General features: G+C 46.3%; 3 protein-coding genes across 4 annotated transcripts; 2 read left to right on the top strand and 1 right to left on the bottom strand.

Moving 5' to 3' along the window:
* Positions 1-393: 393 nt before the first annotated feature.
* Positions 394-1120, top strand: LOC101171712 (uncharacterized). The gene is made up of 2 exons (XM_004082675.4): positions 394-564; positions 684-1120. Exons 1-2 carry the CDS (start codon positions 409-411, stop codon positions 861-863), a joined length of 336 nt encoding a protein of 111 aa, XP_004082723.1. The 5' UTR covers positions 394-408; the 3' UTR covers positions 864-1120.
* Positions 1121-4111: 2991 nt separating this feature from the next.
* On the bottom strand, positions 4112-14336 carry qrsl1 (glutaminyl-tRNA amidotransferase subunit QRSL1). Its single transcript, XM_011490621.3, has 11 exons — positions 14088-14336; positions 13269-13428; positions 13097-13195; positions 12925-13021; positions 12643-12798; positions 12375-12550; positions 10348-10460; positions 5776-5968; positions 5586-5703; positions 5304-5509; positions 4112-4523 (listed from the first exon to the last, which is right to left on the bottom strand). The coding sequence occupies exons 1-11, from the start codon at positions 14109-14111 to the stop codon at positions 4318-4320; spliced, it is 1548 nt and encodes a 515-aa protein (XP_011488923.1). The 5' UTR covers positions 14112-14336; the 3' UTR covers positions 4112-4317.
* On the top strand, positions 14295-22608 carry rtn4ip1 (reticulon 4 interacting protein 1). Of its 2 annotated transcripts, XM_004082677.4 has the most exons (9): positions 14295-14770; positions 14876-15027; positions 17003-17071; positions 17289-17413; positions 18576-18624; positions 19356-19492; positions 19565-19748; positions 21604-21696; positions 22325-22608. In XM_004082677.4, exons 1-9 carry the CDS (start codon positions 14491-14493, stop codon positions 22442-22444), a joined length of 1209 nt encoding a protein of 402 aa, XP_004082725.2. In that variant the 5' UTR covers positions 14295-14490; the 3' UTR covers positions 22445-22608. The 2 variants fall into 2 exon arrangements, with proteins under 2 accessions (XP_004082725.2, XP_023807812.1); XM_023952044.2 differs by lacking the exons at positions 21604-21696; positions 22325-22608 and adding an exon at positions 19844-20048 and having other exon boundaries at positions 14301-14770.
* The last annotated feature ends 323 nt before the right edge of the window (positions 22609-22931 follow it).

The following is a 22931-nucleotide window of genomic DNA, read 5'->3' as shown; positions in this document are numbered from 1 at the left end:
GACGTAACGCCATGACCAGAAGTTAATGGACCAGCACAAGAGGAAGGGAGAGACGAGACTTTCCTCATAACGATGCATTGCAGCATTTTGCATCTGAATGTTTTATAGAATTTGTTTATGATGGATTCAATTACTGAGGGGGGGGGGGGGGGGCGTAGAGGGCAGTCATCTGCACTTTGGGGGCAAAGAGACCTTCTATGTGCTGTAGACTCATAGTATAGGAACAGTGGAGTATTCTTGAACATCTTAAATAAAGACCATAATATCACGAAACTCAACGGTTTCTTTTTTCCAGAGAATGTTGGGTTCTGTGCCGCGCTTTGGACTGTCCAAACGGGGTACAGTGTTGAGTAGCGGTTTGTCGGACGGTCACTGAAGGCGGCTGCAGCAGGTGTCTCTCATTGCCTGATGACGTCACGGGGCTTTAAAGCGCGTGGCCGCGGTTCCCGCTTCATTCGCATCCTTCTCCCTCTAACGACTCGAGCGCCAAGAAAGCTGAAGATGATCCAGAAGTACGGCGCGGTCCTGGCGGTTCTGGTCCTGGCGGTCCACGTCTCCCTGCTGGTTAGTTGTTTCTTTATCTCAGCCGCGTTTAATCCCTACAACCGTGCGGGACACCGTCCCTGCAGCGGGAAGCCGGTGTGTTGCTGCGTGTCAGTCCACTAAGGGACTCTCGTCCACAGGTGACCCAGGTTCAGGCCAGCAGCGGCAGCAGCAGCAGCAGCAGTAGCAGCAGCAGCAGCAGCAACAACAACTCCGCGAACTCCAGCGCCGTGTCCACCATGGGGGGATCGAGCTGCTCCACCCTGCTGCTGACGCCCCTGGCTGTGCTGGCCCCCCTGCTGTATAGCTGGTTCCAGTAGCTGGACGGGTTCTGTGGTTCTTCTGCGCTCTGCTGGACCCGCGGTTGTATGTGGACTTGTTCGTGGCTGTGTTTGCTGAGGAACTGGTTCCAACAGGAGCACTACCGGAGCAGGTCCGGCTCTGTAGACCAGGTCCACGGGACCGACTGGATCTGTAATCACTGGTGTCTGTGGGGGGATTGGATCTGATCTGTAGGAACTCTGCTGTAGTCTTTTTTTTTTTTTTTAAAACCTGAATAAAGATGTTTAACGTTTCAGTCTGACTCTGATCACTGTCACTTTCAGTGGGGTGGGGGTGGAGGGGCTTAAGAGGAACTTCTGACCTGACTTGTGGGGTGGGGGGGTTGGTCATTGACTAAAACGAGTTTTTGGAGTTATTCACCAAATTCTTTGTAGGCTCCGCTCCCCCCATTACAAAGCCTCGTTTGTTCAGGTCTCACTGGCTCGGGTTTCTCACCAGGCAGAGCTCCAGCTTTACTGTGTTTACCCTAAAATCACCTGGGGGGGTGATCACAGGTGAGAGCAGGCTCTGGGGTGTCCTCCTCCAGCAGAAGCAAATTTAAATGTCTCTCCTGTATAAGGCCAGTCTAATTCAAACAGTCTACATCGAAAGTTTACATCAAATTCTGCTCACTTGTGGTTTTAAGGAAACATTTCATGCTTCTGGCTTGAAGCACTTAATTTAGTTACGGTCAGAGCGAACTCTAGATACCAAATGTCTAACAGCTGACTGCTCTGCAGCGGCTCATCTGACACCTTTTATGGAAATGATATCATGCTGCATAGAAGGCATCAGTCCTTATTGAAAAATTGGCACCGCTACTTTTATCCATGTTTAATGAATCCTTTAGCATGGGGGTCTCTACCACCAACCCTCACATAAGCTTCAATAGCTCTCCTAAAGGACAGAGACCCACTGCGATGTGATTCTTATAGGCCACTATCGCTGCTCAATGCTGATGTTAAGGTGTTAGCCAAAGCTATAGCATCCCGTCTGGAGAACGTGCTGCCGTCTAAAATATCTGAAGAGCAAACCAGCTTCATAAAAGGGCGACAATTATTTTTAAATACCTGCACACTTTTCAATTTTATTCTAAACGCCCAGCTGAACTTCCTGAGATTATATCTCTAGATGCTGAAAAAGCCTTTGATAGTGGAGTGGAAGTACATGTTCCACTTCCCTTAGTTTTGAATATTTTAGAGAAATTCAGTTCCCTGTCAGGCTATAAATTAAATTTACAGAAAAGCAAGTCTTTTTCCAAGAAATCCTGCGCTCGTGCTCTCAGACCATCAGACTTGCCCTTTAAATTCAGCCCATTAGGATTCAAGTATCTCGGTATCAACATGACCCGTTCTTATACAGATCTTGTATCTGCTAATTTCACTCCTCTTGTCACTAAAATGAACTCTGATATCCAGAGGTGGCGTAGTCTCCCTTTCTCATTGAGAAAATAAATATTGTAAAAATGAATATTCTGCCCAAACTAATTTTCCTAGTTCAGTTACTTCCTCTTTTCCTACCAGAACACTTTTTTGATACATTAGACAAGATCATTGGGGCTTTCATTTGGGGTGGAAAACCACGAGGATTAGTAAAACACTATTGCAAAGGTGTAGGATTAGTGGAGGTCTGGCATTGCCTAATTTCCAGCCTGTTACTGGGCTGCTCATATCCAAAAGCTTTGTTATTGGTTAACCCTTGTGCTATCCTAGGCACTTTAACATTGGGAGTTGGGTCATCTAGACCCACTAGACAGTGCTCTGAACCTTTTTTCTTCAATGATTTGTGATCTTCACTGGTGTCCATGGATTACATGAAATCTTTCCACCTTTATCATGGTAGGGAGAACACGTCAATGTAAGGGTGGGGTCATCTAAGATAGCACAAGGGTTAAGAGGATGCAGGCAAAAATTCTACAACAAATGGAAATGTTTTATTGACTATTTTTCAAATCTAGAACTGTTACCCAATTGAGTCTGTGCCTGTGGTCTATTGATCTATATCAATATTGTTTTTTTATATTTATTTATTTATTTTCTCTATTTCTGATTTTCATGCTAAGATGGGGTGGGTGGTTTGTTCCATGTTCCCTTTTTGATGTTTCTATTCAAGTATGTTGAATCTTGTAAAAAATGGTAAAATGTATCTCTCAACTGGAGTATTTATCAATATGTTAATAAAACTTGAAAAAAAGAAAAAGAAAGCATCGGTCCTCTGTAGGCCTAACTCACAGCTGCTGCGTACAATCTGTGCATTGTCCACAAATCAAATGTCCGTCATTCATGCGTGATAAACGTACTTCATACGTGTTTGTTGCGTTTTCATTTGTCGATGTCCCTCAAGGGTTTCAGCAGGCGGGTGTTTCAGTTCAGTTTTGTTCAGAATTATGATCAGTTGAAAATTACGAAGTTTGTGTATTTTACGTAGTTTCTTTGCAATTTGACATAAATCTTATGCAGTTGTGTGTGATTTTTGTGAGATGCACACAAAAATGTGTCTTTGCACAACCATGCGTCTAACAGACCTTTCATGCATGAACCATTAATGTATAACTTTTAGATCACGTATACGGCGCACAGATCACGTTAAAATTACATAGTAATTTGCACATAAACAGCAGAATAATCACACGGCTCATGTTCTACGCTGGTTTTCGTGTTCTTTGTGGGTTTATTCGTGCCTCCGCTGTGGTTTTTTTGTGGTTCATTCATGATATGGGAACATTTCACATAAAGACGACAACGGTTCTCACTTTTTCCACGTATGGCCACTTTTCGTTTATGCAAAATGCAGGCCGTGTTTGTGAGACGGTCTTTAGTTTCTGCCGAGTGAAGAGTTCTGCAGAAACCCGTCCAGTCGCGCTGAACCATTTCCAGCTTTTCTCTGGAGGTTGGGCTGCAGAGGTCAGCTTTCGGTCCTCACCCTTTCGGTTTCGCGTCAGCGCAGAGATCTGCACCGTGGCGTGAGCTCCTGCTGGCTGCGGTTGGTAGTTCTGCTGGAGGTGGACGGTCCTGCAGAAGGTTTCTAACATGGACGCAGGTTTAAACAGGATTGACATGACATGCATGCCTGTGCTGAGAAGAAAGCGACCAGCAGTCCAACGGCTCCTTATCTTTTAATTGCAATCATTTCCACTTCTGCTATGGGGACTCAGAGAAACCACAGAGAAATGACCTCATGTGAAGAACAGGAACTGTGAGAAACGCTAAACCACTGCAAGTAAAAAGGAGCAGAAATTCACTTGAAGTATCTGTACCTCTGCTTTATTGCACTACAGTCACAGTGCATTCATAAATACATTTGTACATTTTGCTGTTTGTATGTGTTCTTGCAAATGGATGTGATATAAAGGAACTTTCCTGTCAGAAAGCCACTTGCAGATGTTTTCAGCTTCTTCTCCCTAAAGCTGCAGAGGTTTGGGACAAAAAGAGTGTCCGTTTGGCAGAGCTGCACTTAGGCCGAAGTCTGGACGGTGCTGCTGGTGTCACTGCACTGTCTGTAGTCGTCATGAACCCCGATGGAGGGAAACCCCACCTGCCGCTCCATCCACTGAGCCACGGCGAGCAGCCTGTGGTCGTCCAGAGCTTTGCCCATGAGCTGCAGACCAATGGGAAGCCCCCGGCTGGACAAGGCCGTCGGCACCGAGACTGCAGGCAAACCTGATGTAGACGAGTTCACAGAAATACATGCTAACGCTGCTTTAAGTGACAACCAGGAACACGTTTCACTCTAAAGCCCTTTACTGAAGCTCCTGGTCCTTCTTTCAGAGTAGAAGTTGGGAGAAAAGCGCAACGCTTCTGAACTAACTGCCAAGCCTGGTGATGCTGAGTTCAAACCCAACGCCATTCATGGGTCCAAGTCGATGCCAACGCTTGTCCAAAAATGTGTTCATAAGCTAGACGCCTGTGGGAGAAGCTACCGTCTTACCGTCTGTTTCTCAGCCTATAGTGGCTACATTGAAGCATTGGCTGAATCCGCGGAGGACACGGATGACGCTGAAAGGTCAGGGTCATTTATTTTTAACTCCTCCAAAAGTGTTGGTTGTCACATCTCCATGTCTGGGTTCTTGAGTTCTTTCATTTAATTTTTAACCTTCTGTACTGCGGGATCTGCACCTCCCCGTCTCTGTGACCCACTTTGATGACTTACTGTCTCACATCATCACAGGAGGGAAAAGGGACAACAAGAAGAATGTCTCCATGCCAAAAGGAAAGAAAAGTTGCTCCTGAGTACAAGTCACAGCCCTCACCAAGCGATGCCAAACTCCACAATGTATACTGTGAAGAACATGAGGATCAGACGAGTGCTTCAGCATTTATGATCCTTCCTGACCTACAGTAAAAGCTGCAAACATCCTGTCAGTCTGTTTGTGTTTCAGCCTTCGTCATCTGTTTGACTTGCTCTGAACATCCCACACTTCCTGCTCTTCTTCCTCGTACCTGACATGTTGGCGGGCTGCGTGAAGACGTCTTCCTGTGCGCTGCGGGTGCGGTTATCTTCCTGTGTGAAGTCGCCATAACGAGCCGCGTCTGTCAGCGTGGTGGGAGTCAGCAGCACATCAACGCCTGAAGCGAACACGCGTCGGAAGTCATCGCAGATCAGCCTGCGGACCTTCTGGGCCTTCACAAAATAGTGCTGGTAGTTCCTGAAATGGTCAAAGAGGGGATGTGACTTTTTCCAAAAACCCAAAAACCGCAGCAGAGACAGGGCGGGGGGCTCACTGCTTGAGCAGGAAGTAGTTCCCAGACAGAACCCTCCCTCTGACGACATCGTTGAAGCCCTCGTGTCGTGTGGTGGCGTACATGGCCTCTGTCGAGCTGTCCATCGAGCTCCGGTGACCTGGTAGAGTCACAGCGCCATTAAAACCCAACATGACGCTTTCTACTCCCCACACGGCAGCTCAGGCCCTACCGTATTCCACGCCATCAAAACGGGCCATGTTGGAGGCCACCTCGGCGTGGCACAGGACGTGGTAACACACTATGGAGTGCTGGGTGTGGGGGAGGGACACCTGCTCCACGCGAGCGCCAGCCGCCTCAAACAGGTCTGCAACACGGCTCCACTGAGCCCGAGTGTCCGGAGACAGGCCCAGAGCGTGGTACTCCTGCCGGGGTTTAGACAGCACCAGCATGTTAACCAGAGTCACTGCTGAGGGGCACAAAGACACCGACACTCTGGACACAACAGGAAAGCACTTCTGGAAGACCAGGGAAGAAGGAGCTGGACCACCAACGCCCTAGTCCAGACTCATTTTGGTTCGGGGGCCACATTCAACCCGTCTGATCCTAAGTGGGCCGGACCAGTAACATAAAAGCAAAAATCAGTTTACTCAGTTGGAAAAAATGCCTCAACCAGCATAGTAACTAATCAGTTATTATGACACATTCATTCACAGAGGACAATGGATCTAAAAGAAAATGCATTTCACTTAAAAGAAATTGGTTTATTCTGTTTTACACAATGAATATTTTACATCTGACGCTTAAACAATCCCAATAATTAACTCAAGAGAGGCTACAGAGAAAAATGAAACACCTGCCTAGAATGTAAATGTGCGAATTAATGAAAAATTCAACTAAATTAAACTTGCAAACATTTGTGAACATTAGAAGTTGGAGTTGACCTCCTTTCTCTCCTGAAACTTCACCTGTCCATCACTATTAGGATTCAGATCCTGATCAGAAACACATTTACTGTCATTCAAGTGAGCAAAACAATGAAATGTCCAAGAATCTTTTCCTGGTTTCTGCCTGAATTTTGTGGCATCACCTCTCAGAGATGTTGGATCTGATCGTGATCCTTGACAGACTCATGCTGGCAAAGGTCGCCTGCTTTTTGTGGAACAACCCTTCTGCAGCCTTCAGCATTTTTCCATAAGTTCACCTCTGAAAATGGTTTGGATGTTTGCTCCAACTTGTCTGCAATCAGGTGTCTGTCACTGGATAGCTCAGCACTTCACTTCAACCTTCTTTTCTTTTTGACAACATTTTGAACATTAGGGTGTCCCTACAGATCCTTCTAATAGCAATAGAACAGTGGTGAGGCTCACGGGGAACCAAACTGCATCTTACCCAGAGGCAGAGCTGTTAGGTTTTGCTTTTAGCACATGCAGAGATTTACGGTGGCTGACAGTGCTCACACAACATACAAAAGAAAAAACGCAATGGCATTAGCCTCAGCACAACGGAAATGAGGACTTTTTTTTTCCTACCGGCGGAAAAAAAAATCTGTTTCAAACTATTCGGTGCGACGGAGTTTTAGAATTTTGAGAAAAAGGTCAGAATTTTCTATGCCCTATTTTTTTCTTTCTCCATGGCCCTAATCCTCTTCCGTAAGCAAGTGTATGGAAAAAAAGCCTCGTAATTTTACGAGATTAAAGTGGAGGTGAGCACAGTGGCGCCTCCAGAAATTTTTCATGGGGGTGGCCAGTGGGGGGCCACATTAAATCTTGGGGTGGCACACAAAAACCATGAGCTATATTTTTAAAATTCATTCTACCAAACGTAGTAAAACAACCTTTAGAAAACCAACAGAAAGATCAATGCCTACTGATATTTTGTAGAACATAAACTTATAGTAGATACTACTAGTATAATAACTAATAGATACTAGTAGATACCATTAGTAGATACTACTACTGATATATATATATATATATATATATATATATATATATATATTTTTATATTTAATGCTTTGGTGTGTCTGCTTGGGGTGTTAGGCTCTTGACTGAGAGATATCTATAATAAACAAAAAATGAAATCTGTTGTTCTGAAATAATAATAAAAATATCCTTCTAATTATTAATTATATCTGTTGACATTTCTATTCAGACTAATAATCATGAAAATTTTTTATTATTAGGGTAACATAATTCTAACTTCACCAGTTGGTCCAGGAACAGGTGGAGCCCCTGCTTATGCTGAGTTCTGCCTTGTTTCTCTGACCAATGATGCTGACTGTCCCTCCTCTGATGCCGTCTCATCTTTGTCTTCCTCATTCTCTTCTGTCATTCATGCTGCTCGGTCTCATCTTCCTCCTCCTCCTCACTACTCCTCTGTTGCTCCCCTACCATCTCTTTCACTCCTTCTGCTGCACTTTTATTCTTAAAATAAGACTATATGTTGAATTTCTCTTCATTCTCTGAAAATGGACAGACACAAGCATCAACTAATGACAAAATGTTGCGGTAACACAACAACCAGTGCTTAAATAGTGCCATGAAAATGAGTGGCTTGTGACAGGGACATCCTTTTTTTACTTATTAATAAAAAGTAATGACACATCCACCACTGCTGATGATGTGGCGTATTTGCACCAAGTATTTGCACACAACACAGATCTAAAGTACAGTAAACAGATTGTTAAAGACCCACGGAAAATATTTAACAGGAAAAGAAACATAGCATTTTGGGATGTGTGATTGTGTGTGCGTGCGTTCTCGCGCGCACGCGTGTGTGTGCGTGCTGAAACCGGTGCTTGCGCGATGCAGGAAGAGGGGGGGAGAGCGCGTGTGAGGGTGTGGACCGCATACACGCGCGGTCAGTCGCCGTTTTGGACTTAAGTGCTAATATAACAGACCATTTTCATTCAACTTTGTTTTGTTGAAACAGGACGTTTTATTTGGAGGCGGGGGCGTATGTAACACTGTTTACTTCCGTATTGGTGTTTGGATGACAGGTTCATGACGTAAGGGGGACAGATGAACTTCAGGGTATGTGAATGAAAAGGAGAATAAAGGCTGCAGTGGTCCTCTACACCTAAATGTGTCTCTGAGCTCCTTATCATATAAAACTCCGCTTTCCTGACACGGAACCCTGGAAAGACGGCTACACTGACAATAATCTGATTTTGAGTCGCCAAAAGGTTCAGAATCTCTGTTTTTTTTAAACCTATCCAGAAATAAAGCTTTACAAAATGCTCCACATATTTCATCTTCTAGCTTGGCTCCGATAAACGGAAAACTTTGGTGTTTTTTCCTCGTTAATTTATGAATTTTTTCTTGTAAGTCTACGGCTTAAAAGTCGTAATTTAAAAAAAAAAGACAAACAGCATTAGATGCAGAGGTCGCTATGTGGAGAGCTGGGTAAATTTATATTTTTAGACAAACGTATATTTGTAAGAAATTACATTATCTAGTAAGAAAACACCCTAATCTTGTCCAAATATCATGCAGCCCTCAGGAGCGCCGAATAGTTTGAAACTGAATTGTTTTTTTTCCGCCGGTAGGAAAAAAAGTCCTCATTTCCGTTGTGCTGAGGTTAATGCTGTTGCTGCGGTTATGTCGTTGCTGCGGTTATGTCGTTATGTCGTGTTGCGGGTAATTTCGTTGTGCTTCGAGTAATGCCTTGCGTTTTTTCTTTTGTGTGTAGTGTGAGCCCTGTCGGCCACGTAGAGATGTGCTGTTTCACCTGGTCTGCTTTTCCTTTGCTCCCCCTAGTGGTGGAATGGCGCATTTCAGTTTTTTCTTTACAAAATCTTAACTCGTCACAGGAATGGACTAGAAACGTTCTTGTTTCTTTTTAAACCTCATACATCCTTATAATTAATTAATACTCTTGACTGAACCATCTGGCGGGCTGAATACGGCCCGGGGGCTGTATGTTTGACACCCCTGCCCTAGTCATTCAGCTGCTACAGGAAAAAGATGTCCTTTCTAGGTCAATACTGTATGACATCATTAAGCTTTCTATACAAGAGAAAACATTCACAAAAATCTAAAATGAAACAAACTGGAATGCAGTATGGCACTGAGCTGCTTTTTCCTTCTGCTGCGACTAAAAACTCACCAAAGGATCAATATACCTTCATTACTAAACCCCCCCTCAATGAAAAACCGCCAGTGAATCTAACATTTAGATGTTTGGAAAGAAAGCAGCAGAACTGATGAGTCCATTGACTGGATTAGAGAACTGAGTGGCCCCGCCCCCCTGACGTCTCAAACAGGAAGTGACTCCAAGAATCAAAACTCCCACAGACGTCGACAGAGAGATAAACAGCTGTTCTTCAGTTGTTCTATTGGTCAGAAGAACTGTTCTGGATCTGGTACTTTTTTTTAACATCTTCTGGATAATCCTCATTTTTTCAGGACTTTCTTTCTTTCTTTAACTTATTCCACTTATAAACCGACCAATCAGATGCCTCAGTAAAAGCATGTGGTGCCCGCTGGCCCCAACCTCAAACGTTTGACAGATTCTCCTGAAACACTTTCAGTGGAAGGGGTGTGGCCTTTCTACAAGCTCACTCCTGATTGGAGACAGTAGTTGCCATAGAGACGTGACTCAGTCCAATCACTATCGTCTGGCTCCAACATGGCGACGTCTGTATCACGGAAAAAAAGGTGACTGAATAGGCTTCATTTAGCAGAAGCTAGAGGTGAGATGTTTTGTATGGGGGGGCCAGTTCTCTATACAGTGGATGGTCCGGTACCGCGGCGTGCGTCTTTGAGCAGTCCTCCCAACACACACCACTTCAAACACTCACCTTAGGGATGCCAACACAGAGGTTCCTGACATCAAACTCTTCAGGCAGCTCTGCATGAGACGAAGGAGCAGGAACTGTGGTGGAGTCTCTGACGTCCACACCTTGGAGGACACCTGTGGACAACACAGTTACTGCCAACGTGAAGAACAGCTATGTGAGTTTTACAGCAGATCAACCTCTAGTTACATGCTAATGACCCTGCAGAGGGCGGGGACCCGCTGGGCCATGTGACCCTCATGGCTACTTTCACAGCTGGATCCTTTGTGCGACTACAGACAGCTGAAAGCACAAACACTGTTGCACTGGGATTCATGTTTGCGTTTGATCAATACGCAGTACAGGCATGTCAGGAGGAACACACAGAGGTAGGGCTGCAAACAGATCAATGTAGCACATGCAGAGACGGCTGCCCCTCTTCTGCATAACTTGCCCTCTTCTGGAAACATTCGGTCCACACGCATGCAGCGATTGTAGCGAGGAGGAGGCGGCCGACACCATGAGAGCACTGGGACCGCCAGAGCCTGAGGTTCTGCAGACACATCGCTGCACATCACACAGGTTTAAGTGCTGACGTAAATAATGTCGGCACTCTTCCTCTCTCGTTTAGCGGTCTGTTGGTTAAGTGCAGGACTGGCTAATGTGAAACCCGGGTTTGACTCCCAGGGTGCAAAATGAGCTTCATCTAGTGTGGGTCCGTGGGCAAGACCCTTCAACGCTGCTGACTATATAGCCACAGAGGGCCTGAGTCTGCGTGTCCCTGTGCCGGTCCCCAGCCTGGATAAAATACCGTGTTGTGTCAGGAAGGACATCAGGCGTAAAAACCTCTGCCAAACCACCTGAGCGGATCAGTGAAAGCTGATGGGAAATGCCAGACAATGAACCACATCTTTCTCTAACATGGTATTTTGGTCTTTGGCTTTTCTTTTAGGCACAGCCCTTTGTGTACAGCGTTCTCCTCCTTTCTATGTAGCCCTGAACAGTTGCTGAGCGTGCACTTCTGTGTCCCGAGCATCATGGCTCCTCCCACACCTGTCGTGAAATAGATCTGGAGGAGGACCATCTTTACGTGGTGCTAGGCCTGCACAATATACCGCAAATTTATCGTTATCGCGACATCAAGTTGTGCAATATGCATACCACAAAAGACGGCGGAAATCGCAATAAATGGTTACCTTGACCCTTGAGCTATCCTAGGCACTTTAGCATTGGGAGTGGGGTCATCTAGACCCACTAGACAGTGCTGTGAACCTTTTTTCTTCAATGATTTGTGATCTTCACTGGTGTCCATGGATTACATGAAATCTTTCCACCTTTATCCACCTTTGTCATGGTAGGCAGAACACGTCAATGTAAGGGGGGGGGTCATCTAAGATAGCACAAGGGTTAAAAGTGCTAAAACAAACTCATGGCAGCTTGAAATATTGAATAAATGTAATAAATCCCTTTATGCATTTAACCAATCGGAAGGACCCGTTTACATTGTTGATCAATCAGATGAGCCCTTTTATGTTTGATGTTTGCCTCCTACGTCGACGAGGGTCATTTGGAGTATCATTTTTATCCTGTTGCATTGAAATGGAAATTATGTTTTTGGTTGGTTTGATATTTGTATATATACCGCAAATTATATCAATATCGCAATATTAATCACCAATGTCGCATATTGCGAGTTTTCCTCATATCGTGCACCCCCACGTGGTGCAGTCAGTTAGATGCAGAAACGCCCCTTCACTACTCCACATCCACTGACAGAAGTGTGTAAAAGGTATTAAATAAATAGCTTAAAGTCCACATCAGTGTCGTTTGTCATCCACTTAGAAAACAGTCTAGATCTTGGTTCAGAATTGAGTCCTTAGTGTTTCTAATCGCAAACAATGAAATCCATTCAATAGAATTCTATTTCTCATTATCAGTACACCTTCTTTTAACCAGAAAAGGCCTGAAGTGTTTGATGATTGGTGAGATTTCAGGATTTAATATCAGCCTCAGCACTGAAATTTCGTGTAAACGTGATCACATGTCCTCACTTAGAACCACGGATGCGTCTCCGGCGCTTCGCGTCAGAATGCCAGGGACATCCATGGAGTTGACCAGAGGGATGAGACCGTGTCGTGAAAGCAGACCGTAAGTGGGCTTGAAGGCCACAACGCCACACAGCGCGCCAGGATTACGGGTGGAGCCACCCGTGTCTGATCCTAAAGCTCTGCCGAAACATCACCAGAAACAAGAACGCTGGTTAAACCACAGCCGCTGGGTTGACAGGTTCTCCATAAAGCTGGAAAGCGGCTTTCTCACAGGTAGCTGGTGAGCGAGGCCACAGCTGCAGCGCTTCCACCTGAACTTCCTCCAGCGATGACCCAGTCGGCCTCTGGGCCTGCCAGCGTTCTGTAGGGCTCCGTGTAGCTCCACGGGTTCTTCACAGGTCCAAACGCCCCGTCAGTACTGCCCGCCCTGCGTGGAAGACATACAGCTGCACACACGGCTTCAAATTTCATTTCAGGACCAGCACACACTTACAAACTTAAGAAAGTCCAAAGTAACTACCGTATGACCCATACACCACATACTAGTAAATACCCCATTGCAAACTCATCCATGTTGGTCTTCCCCATCAGAACGGCCCCTTGGTCCAGAAGTTTCTGCACGACAGTAGCGTTGAATGGTGGAACATAGTCTGTGACAAACAGGAGCAGCTTAACAATAAAGCATGGACACAGATGAACACAGGAGCTGAACTGAGCTCGCAGACCTTTCAGCATCCTGGAGGCACATGTGGTCCTGACATTCTTAGTGCAAAAGTTGTCCTTGACTGCAAAGGGGACCCCATCAAGCGGACCTTTAGGGACACCTGAACACAGACAGGTTGAGCCAGAGCCTGCAGCTTCTGTGGGACACGTCATGCACGGCTCATGCGTGTGCACCTCGCTGCAGCCGCCTTTCAGACTCCTGGGCCTGCGTCAGCGACAGCTCGTCCGTCACAGTGATGTACGCGTTCAGGTGTTGAGTTTTCTTGATGCGGTTTAGACACTTCCTGCAAAGCTCAGTTGGAGATATTCTTCCCTCCCTGAATGCCAAGGACACCTGAGGACCAAAGACCACCACCTGAAAGTCCTCTAGCACACATGCCGACGGCCTGCAGACCATCCAGTCATTCTCACCAAACAGAGATCTGCATTCTGGCTGACTTTATTTCAACTTTAGCTTTCAGGTGAAATCCTTTACAGTCTCATACTCTGAATTCTGTGTTGAATGTTCAACAGCAGCTTTTATTTTACACACAGTGATGCTGCACTGATATCCCAACAAAAACAAAACTCTTCTTCTTCCTCCCGTTTCCCTTTTTTCATCTCACTTATATTCAGCTCCATACTTATTTTGTTTTTAATGTTCTGCTTTGATCTGGTCAGATTCAGTCTCCGTTGATCAAACACACAAGAGATGTTTAAGTGTGTTTGAACAGTGTTATTTTGGTTTTCCTCGTTTGTCCCTCGTGGGCTTCAGTAGCGTTTTTGACCAACAAAACTGAGCTGTAAGAGAAACTTTAAGGACTGAAAACTTTAGGCGAATTATTATTTATGTAATCCAGTGTTTAAAACAAGAGATCGAGTTACGATAAATACTTTAATTCACGCCGTTTCCACAGGGATCATTATTTTACATGAAACAAGCACGAGCGCAGTGAACTACCATCTTTTAAAATAGTGTATATGTACAGAAAAGCAGAGATTAGTGATACTGACCTCCTTTAAGGTCAAGCCGAGCATGTTGGGTTTGGGAAAACCTCACATTTACGAACGGAGTAGGATGCTGCACCAGAGAGTCGCCATTTTGATTGGGGTATTTCCGGTCCCCGAACGTCCCCGTCGGTGATTGGACAATCTTTGAAGAACGAGTGCTCTGATTGGTGGACGAGCAGAGCTCCTGTCCAAACCATTGGTCCGGATGCCGGTTACGGAAGAAGCGAAACTCCACAAGCTAAGGTCGTTGAACTGAAGCGAACCACATATATAAACACGCATAAAGTACATATTTAAGTTTTTTTCTTTTCTCGAGGCAATGATTGTTAGCTAGTGGTGGCTGGACACGCCCCCTCCTCGCCTCTGGAAACGTGTACTTTTTTTTTTTTTTTGGAAACGTGTAAATATGACTTCGGCCAACATTCTCGTGCACACGCGTCTGCTGGTTCCGCTGAGGAAAGCGTGCGCGCGCAACCCCCCTACCAGACTCCAGAACCAGAGCAGGCGGATCAGTACCTCCAGGAGGTGCCGGGATGTCATGCCTGCCTGGGTCATTGACAAATACGGCAGCAATGACGTTTTACGGTTCACTCGGAACGCCAGCTTCCCTTCCATCACCTTCCCCAATGAGGTGATGGTCAAGGTGTTTGCCGCCGGCCTGAACCCGCTGGACGTCAGCATGAGAGGTAAACGTCCGCGGCACGCGCGCCAGGCGGAACCCTTTCATCTCTGAAGCAGAGGGAATGAACAGACCGGTTGTGTTGGTGAATCTGAGCTTTTGGTTCCTCCAGGTGGTTACGGTGCCGCCACTCTCTCCATGAAGCGGGATCCTCTCAGCATCTCGCGGTCCGGCAGTGAGTTCCCGCTCATCCTGGGGAGGGATGTGTCCGGGGTCATCATGGAGTGCGGCCTGGGGGTCAAATACTTCCAAGAGAGAGATGAGGTAAAAAAAAGAAAGGAAAAAAAGCAGAAGATTGGATAGAAACACATTAAATGAGAGAACTTCTAATGTTCTTAGAAAATGCTGTTTGTTGGATCAGAGCCCTCATGGCCCCCAGGTCACTTCAGACATTTAAGAGGCTGTGGAGGTCCTCTGAGCAGCCAGTACAGGTGGTTTCCAGCAGGTGAGATGGAACAGGTGGACTGAGTTCTTGTGAAACACATGCTTGGAAATCAAAGTTTGTGACGTTAGACATGAGGCCGCTCTGCAGACGATGCAGCAACGCAGAAGGTTGATGTTAGAAAGAGGAAGCTGCAGTTCAATGGCTTTTGTTAGGAATAGTTCAGGTATTTCGAGAGCCACTCCCATGAAGATGGTGTTATTGGTGGTTTAACATGTTCTTGTAGCATTTCTCATGATGGAGGACATGTAAACTAAGATTAAAGCGGCATTTCTGCGTATTTATGAAAATTGCTGTGAATCAGGAGCAGCCGAAAAAGCTGGAAAAACTTGTAGTTGTTTCGTACAACCTACAGTGGGCGGGGCCAAAGTATCCGCCCCTTTCTGATCATCCACTCTCAGACAAACAGATCCATGAACGTCTTTGTTTTGCTGGTCTGAGCTGGAATCTGGATCAGAACTGGACGGCTGGATAGATCAGATGCTGATTGTCACTTTTGTTGTCCTGCTAATGTTTGGTTGGGGGTGTGGGGGACTGTAAGCAATGATGGGATATGAGTAGTGGCATACTTCCACGTCAACAGCAAGTCAGAGGTGAATTTCTTATGAAGTCCTGCCGCTCTGCAGAAACTATGTCCTAGAAAGCGACAGGTTCTTAGATTTAGGGTAAAAACGGCATCTTGATAATTTAAAGATGACTGCAAACGCTCGCGTCACGCAGAGCGGCCGGACGGACTGCGGTCAGAACCCTCCTCCGGACCGCACACTATAACAAAGCACCTTCCCTGCCTGCGAACACGAAGCTACGAGACTCCAGCTGCTCTGATCAGAGACACGGTTCTCTCTGTGGAGCAGCAGGTTCATTCTAACAGCCACAGATCTTTTTACAAAGTGGGCTGTGGCAAGATCTCTCTATAAACACTACAAAGAATAATGTCAGACACAACTTATGAGGGAAAAGAACTTTAGGTTACAAAAGGAAACGTGAAATGAAAACGTGTAGAACCCGAGCAGATCTCCACGCTACGTAGTTTGTCCTAGTGGGGCTACCGTAGTGTGACATCATCATTAGTGTCAGGCCCCTGAGCACTTATTGCAGGCCGAACAGTTTTTGTACCTACACCGGTGACCAAGTCTGTGATGAGAGCAGCAGGATGAGCTCTGCAATCCGCCGTCGAGCTGCTAAGCTGAGCTGCTCTTGTGGTTCTGACGTCATTCCAGGATTTCTGAGTTTGAGACGGCTTGACCAGCCGGAGCTGATGGCGTTTCAGCTGTGCAGCTCCAAACGTGATGCAGGCACGTTTGCGTCAGACTGCAGGATTCCTGGACACCTCCTGTGTTTAGTAGAGCAGCATGTTGACCGTCTCCTGACTGATCGTAGCAGCCTGTCAGTCTGGTAACAAAGAATCTCACATTTGGAGAACAGAACATTCCCAAGCATCTCAGGTCTTTGAAATCCGTCACAGAAACCCCAAACCTCAGGAAGGTCGTTCCCCGTCGCTTGGCTCTGCTTGATTCTGATCGGGCTGCTCGCTCTGCAGATCCAATCTCCACATCACTAAACTGAACTGGAGCTGTGAGAGGAATGAGTGTTTCTGCTCCCATCCATGTTCTTAAATATTCCACAGACTTCTGGTCAAATATTGTCTATTGATCCTGGTTAGAAACCAAAACCTTGTATTCAGTGCTACTCTGCTTCCAGACTGGTTGAGATTTCCCTGCTAATGAAACAGAATATTGAGAACTGCTGCTGCTGCAGAGAAACGCCGTTCTGAGGGGATGCTGTGTTTCCTCTCAGGTCTGGGCTGCCATCCCGCCGTGGAAACAGGGCAGCTTGGCTGAGTTTGTGGTGCTGAGTGCAAACGAGGTACGGCTCATCACATTTCTGCCTCTGTGTTTAGATGGTGAGTGTCTGACCTTTACGCGTGGAGTTGGATCTTTCTACCCCAGCATCAGGTCTCTGTTCCCCTAATGTCTTCATGGTTTCAGTGTGTTTGGTTCTTTAGTTTCTTTGTGTTTCCAGAAATCAAAGGTTCTGTTGTGCTGCATGGCGCCGCTCCTCACTTCTGCTGTGATGTTGGCAGATCTCCTGGAAGCCAAAGTCCCTGAGCCACACGGAGGCAGCAGCCATGCCGTACGTGGCGGCCACCGCCTGGTCAGCTCTGGTCAACACGGGAGGACTGAGTAAGGACAAGTGTGGGAACAAACGGTGAGGGGCTGCCAGAACCCAAACCAGAACCACACATAACACCCCCCAGATCCCCACCAGATCCCCACCAGATCCCTGCCAGATCCCACCAGAACCCCGCATAACACCACCAGAACCCTGCCAGAACCCTACAAGATCCCGAACCAAACCCCCCCCTGAACAACACATAACACCCCCCAGATCCCCACCAGAACCACACACCAGAACCCCACCATAACACCCCCCAAACCCCACTAGCACCTTACCAGAACCTGTCCAGATCCCACCAGAACCCCACATAACACCCCCCAGATCCCCACCAGTACCACACACCAGAACCCCACCATAACACCCCACAGAACCCTGCCAGAACCCCACCAGATCCCCACCAGAACCACACATAACACCCCCCAGATCCCTACCAGAATCCCACCATAACACCCCCCATAACACCCCCCAGAACCCTGCCAGAACCCCACCAGATCCCCACCAGAACCACACATAACACCCCCCAGAACCCCACCAGAACCCTACCAGATCCCCCACCATAACACTCCCCAAACCCCACTAGCACACTACCAGAACCCTGCCAGATCCCACCAGAACCCCACATAACACCACCAGAACACCCACCAGAACCCTGCCAGAACCCTACAAGATCCCGAACCAGACCCCCCCCTGAACAACACATAACACCCCCCAGATCCCCACCAGAACCACACACCAGAACCCCACCATAACACCCCCCAGAACCCCACTAGCACCTTAGCAGAACCCTGCCAGATCCCACCAGAACCCCACATAACACCCCCCAGATCCCCACCAGTACCACACACCAGAACCCCACCATAACACCCCACAGAACCCTGCCAGAACCCCACCAGATCCCCACCAGAACCACACATAACACCCCCCAGATCCCTACCAGAATCCCACCATAACACCCCCCAGAACACCCACCATAACACCCCCCAGAACCCTGCCAGAACCCCACCAGATCCCCACCAGAACCACACATAACACCCCTCAGAACCCCACCAGAACCCTACCAGAACACCCCACCAGAACATCACTAGAACCCCCTCATTTGCAGTCAGAATGATTCCAGTCTGAATTTCAGCACCACTGGGGGGACAGCGACACTACAGGACTTTAATCACTGAACTGTCCTGAATCTCTGCAGGATTCTGATCCTTGGAGGTTCTGGGGGTGTGGGGACGTTTGCCATACAGGTATGTTTTCCTAAATGGAGAAGAAAATCTCATTTCTGACTCACCAGACGAGATGGTAGATAAACAAATCTACCAACCAAATGATTCCATTATTTTACAAAGAAAATCTGAAAAAATGATGTTTAGATTTAAACAGAGAGGAAGTCCCAACTTCATGAAGACGTCAGATAAAAACAGTTTTTTTCTTCTATATTGATTTCTAATCAGTCTTTTCTCTCTACCCCCCCTCTATGAAATGATTGATTATTTTCCATCACTAGTTTCTTCTTTCAGCGCAGATAAAAGCCCCCCTGTACCCCCCCATGAGGAGAGGGCTGTCAGTCAGTCGCCTGTAGTCTAAACCAGCTGATGAGAATAAAAATAGTTTCAGGAACTTCACAAACTGAAGTAATAGATGGTGTGAAGATGTCTTCAATGTCATCCAGCAGTAAGGGGGTGGGGTGGGGGTGGGGGGCCTCCTTTTTTTCCTAATTCTGACTCCAGGAGATGAATTTGAGATGAAATCGTACCAAAAACAGCCTTACAACATTTTATCTTTTGGATTCTTGCCATGATGTCAGTGACGGTGAAGTTGCAGCTCAACACTGTTCCATCCAGAGTGGATTCATGTCTGTCATGATTAGAAAAGACATTTTCAGGAATGTTCTATGACTTTCGTCCTCTTCAGAATCTTGGAAGACGAACCTCTGTCTTCATTTTCGTGTTGATGGAGTGACCCGGTGTGTTTTCAGCTCCTGAAGGCCTGGGGAGCCCATGTGACCGTGACCTGTTCCCAGAATGCAGAGCAGTTTGTGAGGGGGCTGGGGGCAGACCATGTGGTGGATTACACGGACGGACCTGTTGACGTTTCGCTCTCGGGGTTGGAAAAGTGAGAGCCTCTCTGTGGCGAGCGCGGTGGATCGCTGAGGCGTCGGCTCACTTCTTCTTCTGCTCTTTTGAGATTTGACCTGATCCTGGACAACATTGGGGGGGACACCGAGCGCTGGGCGCTGGGGCTGTTGAAACCGTGGAGTGGGTCCAAGTATGTCACCCTTGTGACGCCCTTCATGCAGAACATGGACAGGCTGGGCGTGGCCGACGGCATGATGCAGACTGCAGCTACGCTGGCCTCCAAAGCCCTCAAGGTAAGCCGGCCTTGTGACCCGGAGGTGCTTGAAAGCTGTCAGCATTACTGAACAAAATTCAGAATTACTAACAGTTTAATCCTGAAACATGACAGATGAAACGGGCCGGTTCTCAGACATTTAACTTCAGAAAGATTCTCTTCTGAGTTTGTCAGAAGAACCACATCGTCTCCGGTCAACCAGCCTTATTCACTCTGAAGAAATCCCTCCAAGAAGCTTTTTTGGAGCATTCTGCAGTTTAGCCAGATGCCCTTTGTGGGTGTTTGCTTGTAGCTAAGATCTACAGCAGACCAGCTGTTCCACCAAAAGCTAAAGGTCATTAATGATCAGCATAGATACGCTTCAGCAGACAGAGACACTGTGTTTACGGTCCAGGAAATGACTCGGCTGCTTTTATTATTTCCTCGCCGTCTGCCTGGGCGGCGAAGCTTCTATTAAAATGTGTGTTTTCTACGGGGTTCATGCTTCATGTGTCGACGTTATCTTCATTTGACTTTGCATATCCTGATAGAGGTGGGATTATTCTCTTCCCATCAGCTCGTAGTTTGATATTTGTCTGACCTTGTAACAATTTGCATAAAAGGCAAAACTGTTCAGTGGAATTAAAATTTTTTTCCTGGATGAAAGTGTCATCACAGGAAAGTTCACCCAACCAAACATGAAGCTTTGGACTTTATGGACCAGCTCTCTGCAGGTCCAGCGTTCGAAATACGCGGTTATCCTGTTGTCCGAGACAACCAGATTTCACGGAGGACAACCAAAAATGAGCCTGATGGTTATCCGTGTGACAACCTGGTTGGTCTTTTACTCAACATTTTGGTATTTTTCGACTATTTTTCAAGTTTCAAAGGTTAGTTTTTGGCAACCTCTGAATTGAGTCTTATGCAGCAAATTCTTTCCACTGACAAACGAAGTGCGTGGATGCTAGCGAATCCTTTGTTTCTACATGTGCACTTTTCAATAAAGATTATTCAAATAATGTATTGAGCAACACGTTCAAAATAATCGGCCCATTAACAGAAGATTTAAAACACATTCATAAAACACTAAAACTTTCACTCATAACAGAACAGACTGACATGAGCTGAAAAAAACCTTTTTCCTTGGGATTGATATGATAGTCTACATTTGTACAACAGTCTTTGTATTTTAAATTCTTTAAGCAACAATTATCAAAACCAAAGATAAAAAAGAACCAATATATTTAAATCTGTGTAAAGATACTAGTTATAAAGACATTAGTTTCAAGTTTTTGGCAATGCTTTGTGTAACCAGAGGTTTCAATATTTAGTAAAATGTTTGTTTTTAATATTTAAAGAGTTTTTTAAATGTCCATCATAAGAGGCAGTTGATATTAGATGTATAGAAGAAATGAGATGTAAGTGCTGACATCTGAGTAGGGTTTGTTGCTGTTGAATATTGTTATCCAAGGACAACCAAAAATTGGGGAGGACAACCAAATGACAACCATTTTCCCCCCTTATTTCTAACGCTGAGGTCCCATGTGATCCAATGAGGGCATGCCATAGAACGGGTCTGCCTGCTTCTGCTGGGGACGTCGGAGAACAGGGTGAACACGGAGAACAGGGTGAACACGGAGAATAGGAAAAATACGTAAAACAGGGAAAACACGTAAAACAGGGAAAACACGGAAAACAGGGAAAACATGGAGAACAGGGAGAACACAAACAAGTGCAGAGTCCAAAGTTTGTCGATTCAATGAGGCGTTCTTAGTCCTACTATAACAGCCTGTAAATGAGTGACGTCCACGTTTCTTTTTGCACTTTTACAAAGACAATTGCTTGAGACGTTTCCTTCATGTTTTCCCGCCTTTGCTCTTTTGGTTTTCCTTTAGCACCTCCTCAGAGGAGTCCACTATCGCTGGGGATTCTTTGCCCCGAGTGGTCCTGCACTGGATGAAATCAGAGACATGGTGGACAAGGGACAGGTACGAGCTGACCCAGAAAGGTTTCTGTTACTGAAATGTAAATGGACCTTTGGTTCACAGACGAGGCTTTTACTTTGAAAGCTACATGAATCACAGACGAGGCTTTTACTTTGAAAGCTGCTTGAATCATCTGGCGTCAAACATTTCTAGAAAAAGTGTCCGTCTCTCTGTGTTTTCTACGTTTGCGCTCCTCTTCACTCAGAGGAAATCTGAACAGAAACCCAGCTTCTGGTTATCAGTTGAGGAAAATCTATAAAAGTTCCAGTTTTTATTCAACTATTTCATGGAGGAATAAATAATAATAAAAAATAAAGGACTCTGTAGCTGCATGTCTAGTTAGAGAGAACGTTTTGAACAGCTGTGAGGAGGACAGCTCTTCCAGACTCGCTACAGCAGTGGAACTACAACTCCGAGAAGACTCCTCCAAAATGCTTAATGCTGTATAATTCAGGCGGTTTTCTACCAAAGTGGCAGCTTCTGATTGGAACCGTGACCTCAGTCTGGTGTCATCACGACTCCTCCTGAACTACAGAGCAGGTTTAATTTGGGGGAAGGTCCAGACGACTTAACCTTCAGAGGGTGGGTGAGGGAATCGGCACTGACTGAACCTTCCCTCTTCCCTCTCTAGATCCGGCCTGTGGTGGAGGAGACCTTCAGCTTCTGCCAGGTCCCTCAGGCCTTCCAGAAGCTAGAGAAGGGCCATGCTAGAGGGAAGACGGTGGTCCGGGTCAGCACAGGGGGAACGTGACCCCCCGAGCTGTTGGAGAGCACGCTGTGCACGTGGGATCCTGTTTGGGAGGATGTTACGCTTTCTCCTCATTGCTGCTGTTTTTCTGAAATTCCTTGTTCAGCTGCTGAACTTCGTCTTTTCTGTTTTTCTGGAAAACAAAAATAAAGGAGCTTCTCTCAGCAGCCGTGCACGTGGGCTCTATACCTGAATAAACGTGCACAGGGCATTCTGGGTCCTCCCTGTTGGCCGTGTCAGGGGGAGCTTGGACCAGGGCCGGATGTAGGCATGGGGGAGGGGGGACATGGCCCCCTAGATGCTGGGAAAATCCCCCCGAATGTGATGGCCCACAAAACACACACTGTACTACAAAAACAAAGTGCATGTCCCAAGTCCGGTAAGGACAGAGGGTGGTGTCAGGAAGAGTTTTCAACACATGTTAAAAAGGTCAAAGGGCGTGATGAATGACGGCCTGGTGTTCTGAGAATTTTAGGGTCTTTTAGGATAT

The sequence above is a fragment of the Oryzias latipes genome, chromosome 22 (assembly GCF_053564925.1).
Source record: "Oryzias latipes strain Hd-rR chromosome 22, Olatipes_Hd-rR_3.1".
In the NCBI taxonomy this organism is placed as follows: domain Eukaryota; kingdom Metazoa; phylum Chordata; class Actinopteri; order Beloniformes; family Adrianichthyidae; genus Oryzias; species Oryzias latipes.
This window is presented reverse-complemented; position numbering and strand designations above follow the sequence as displayed.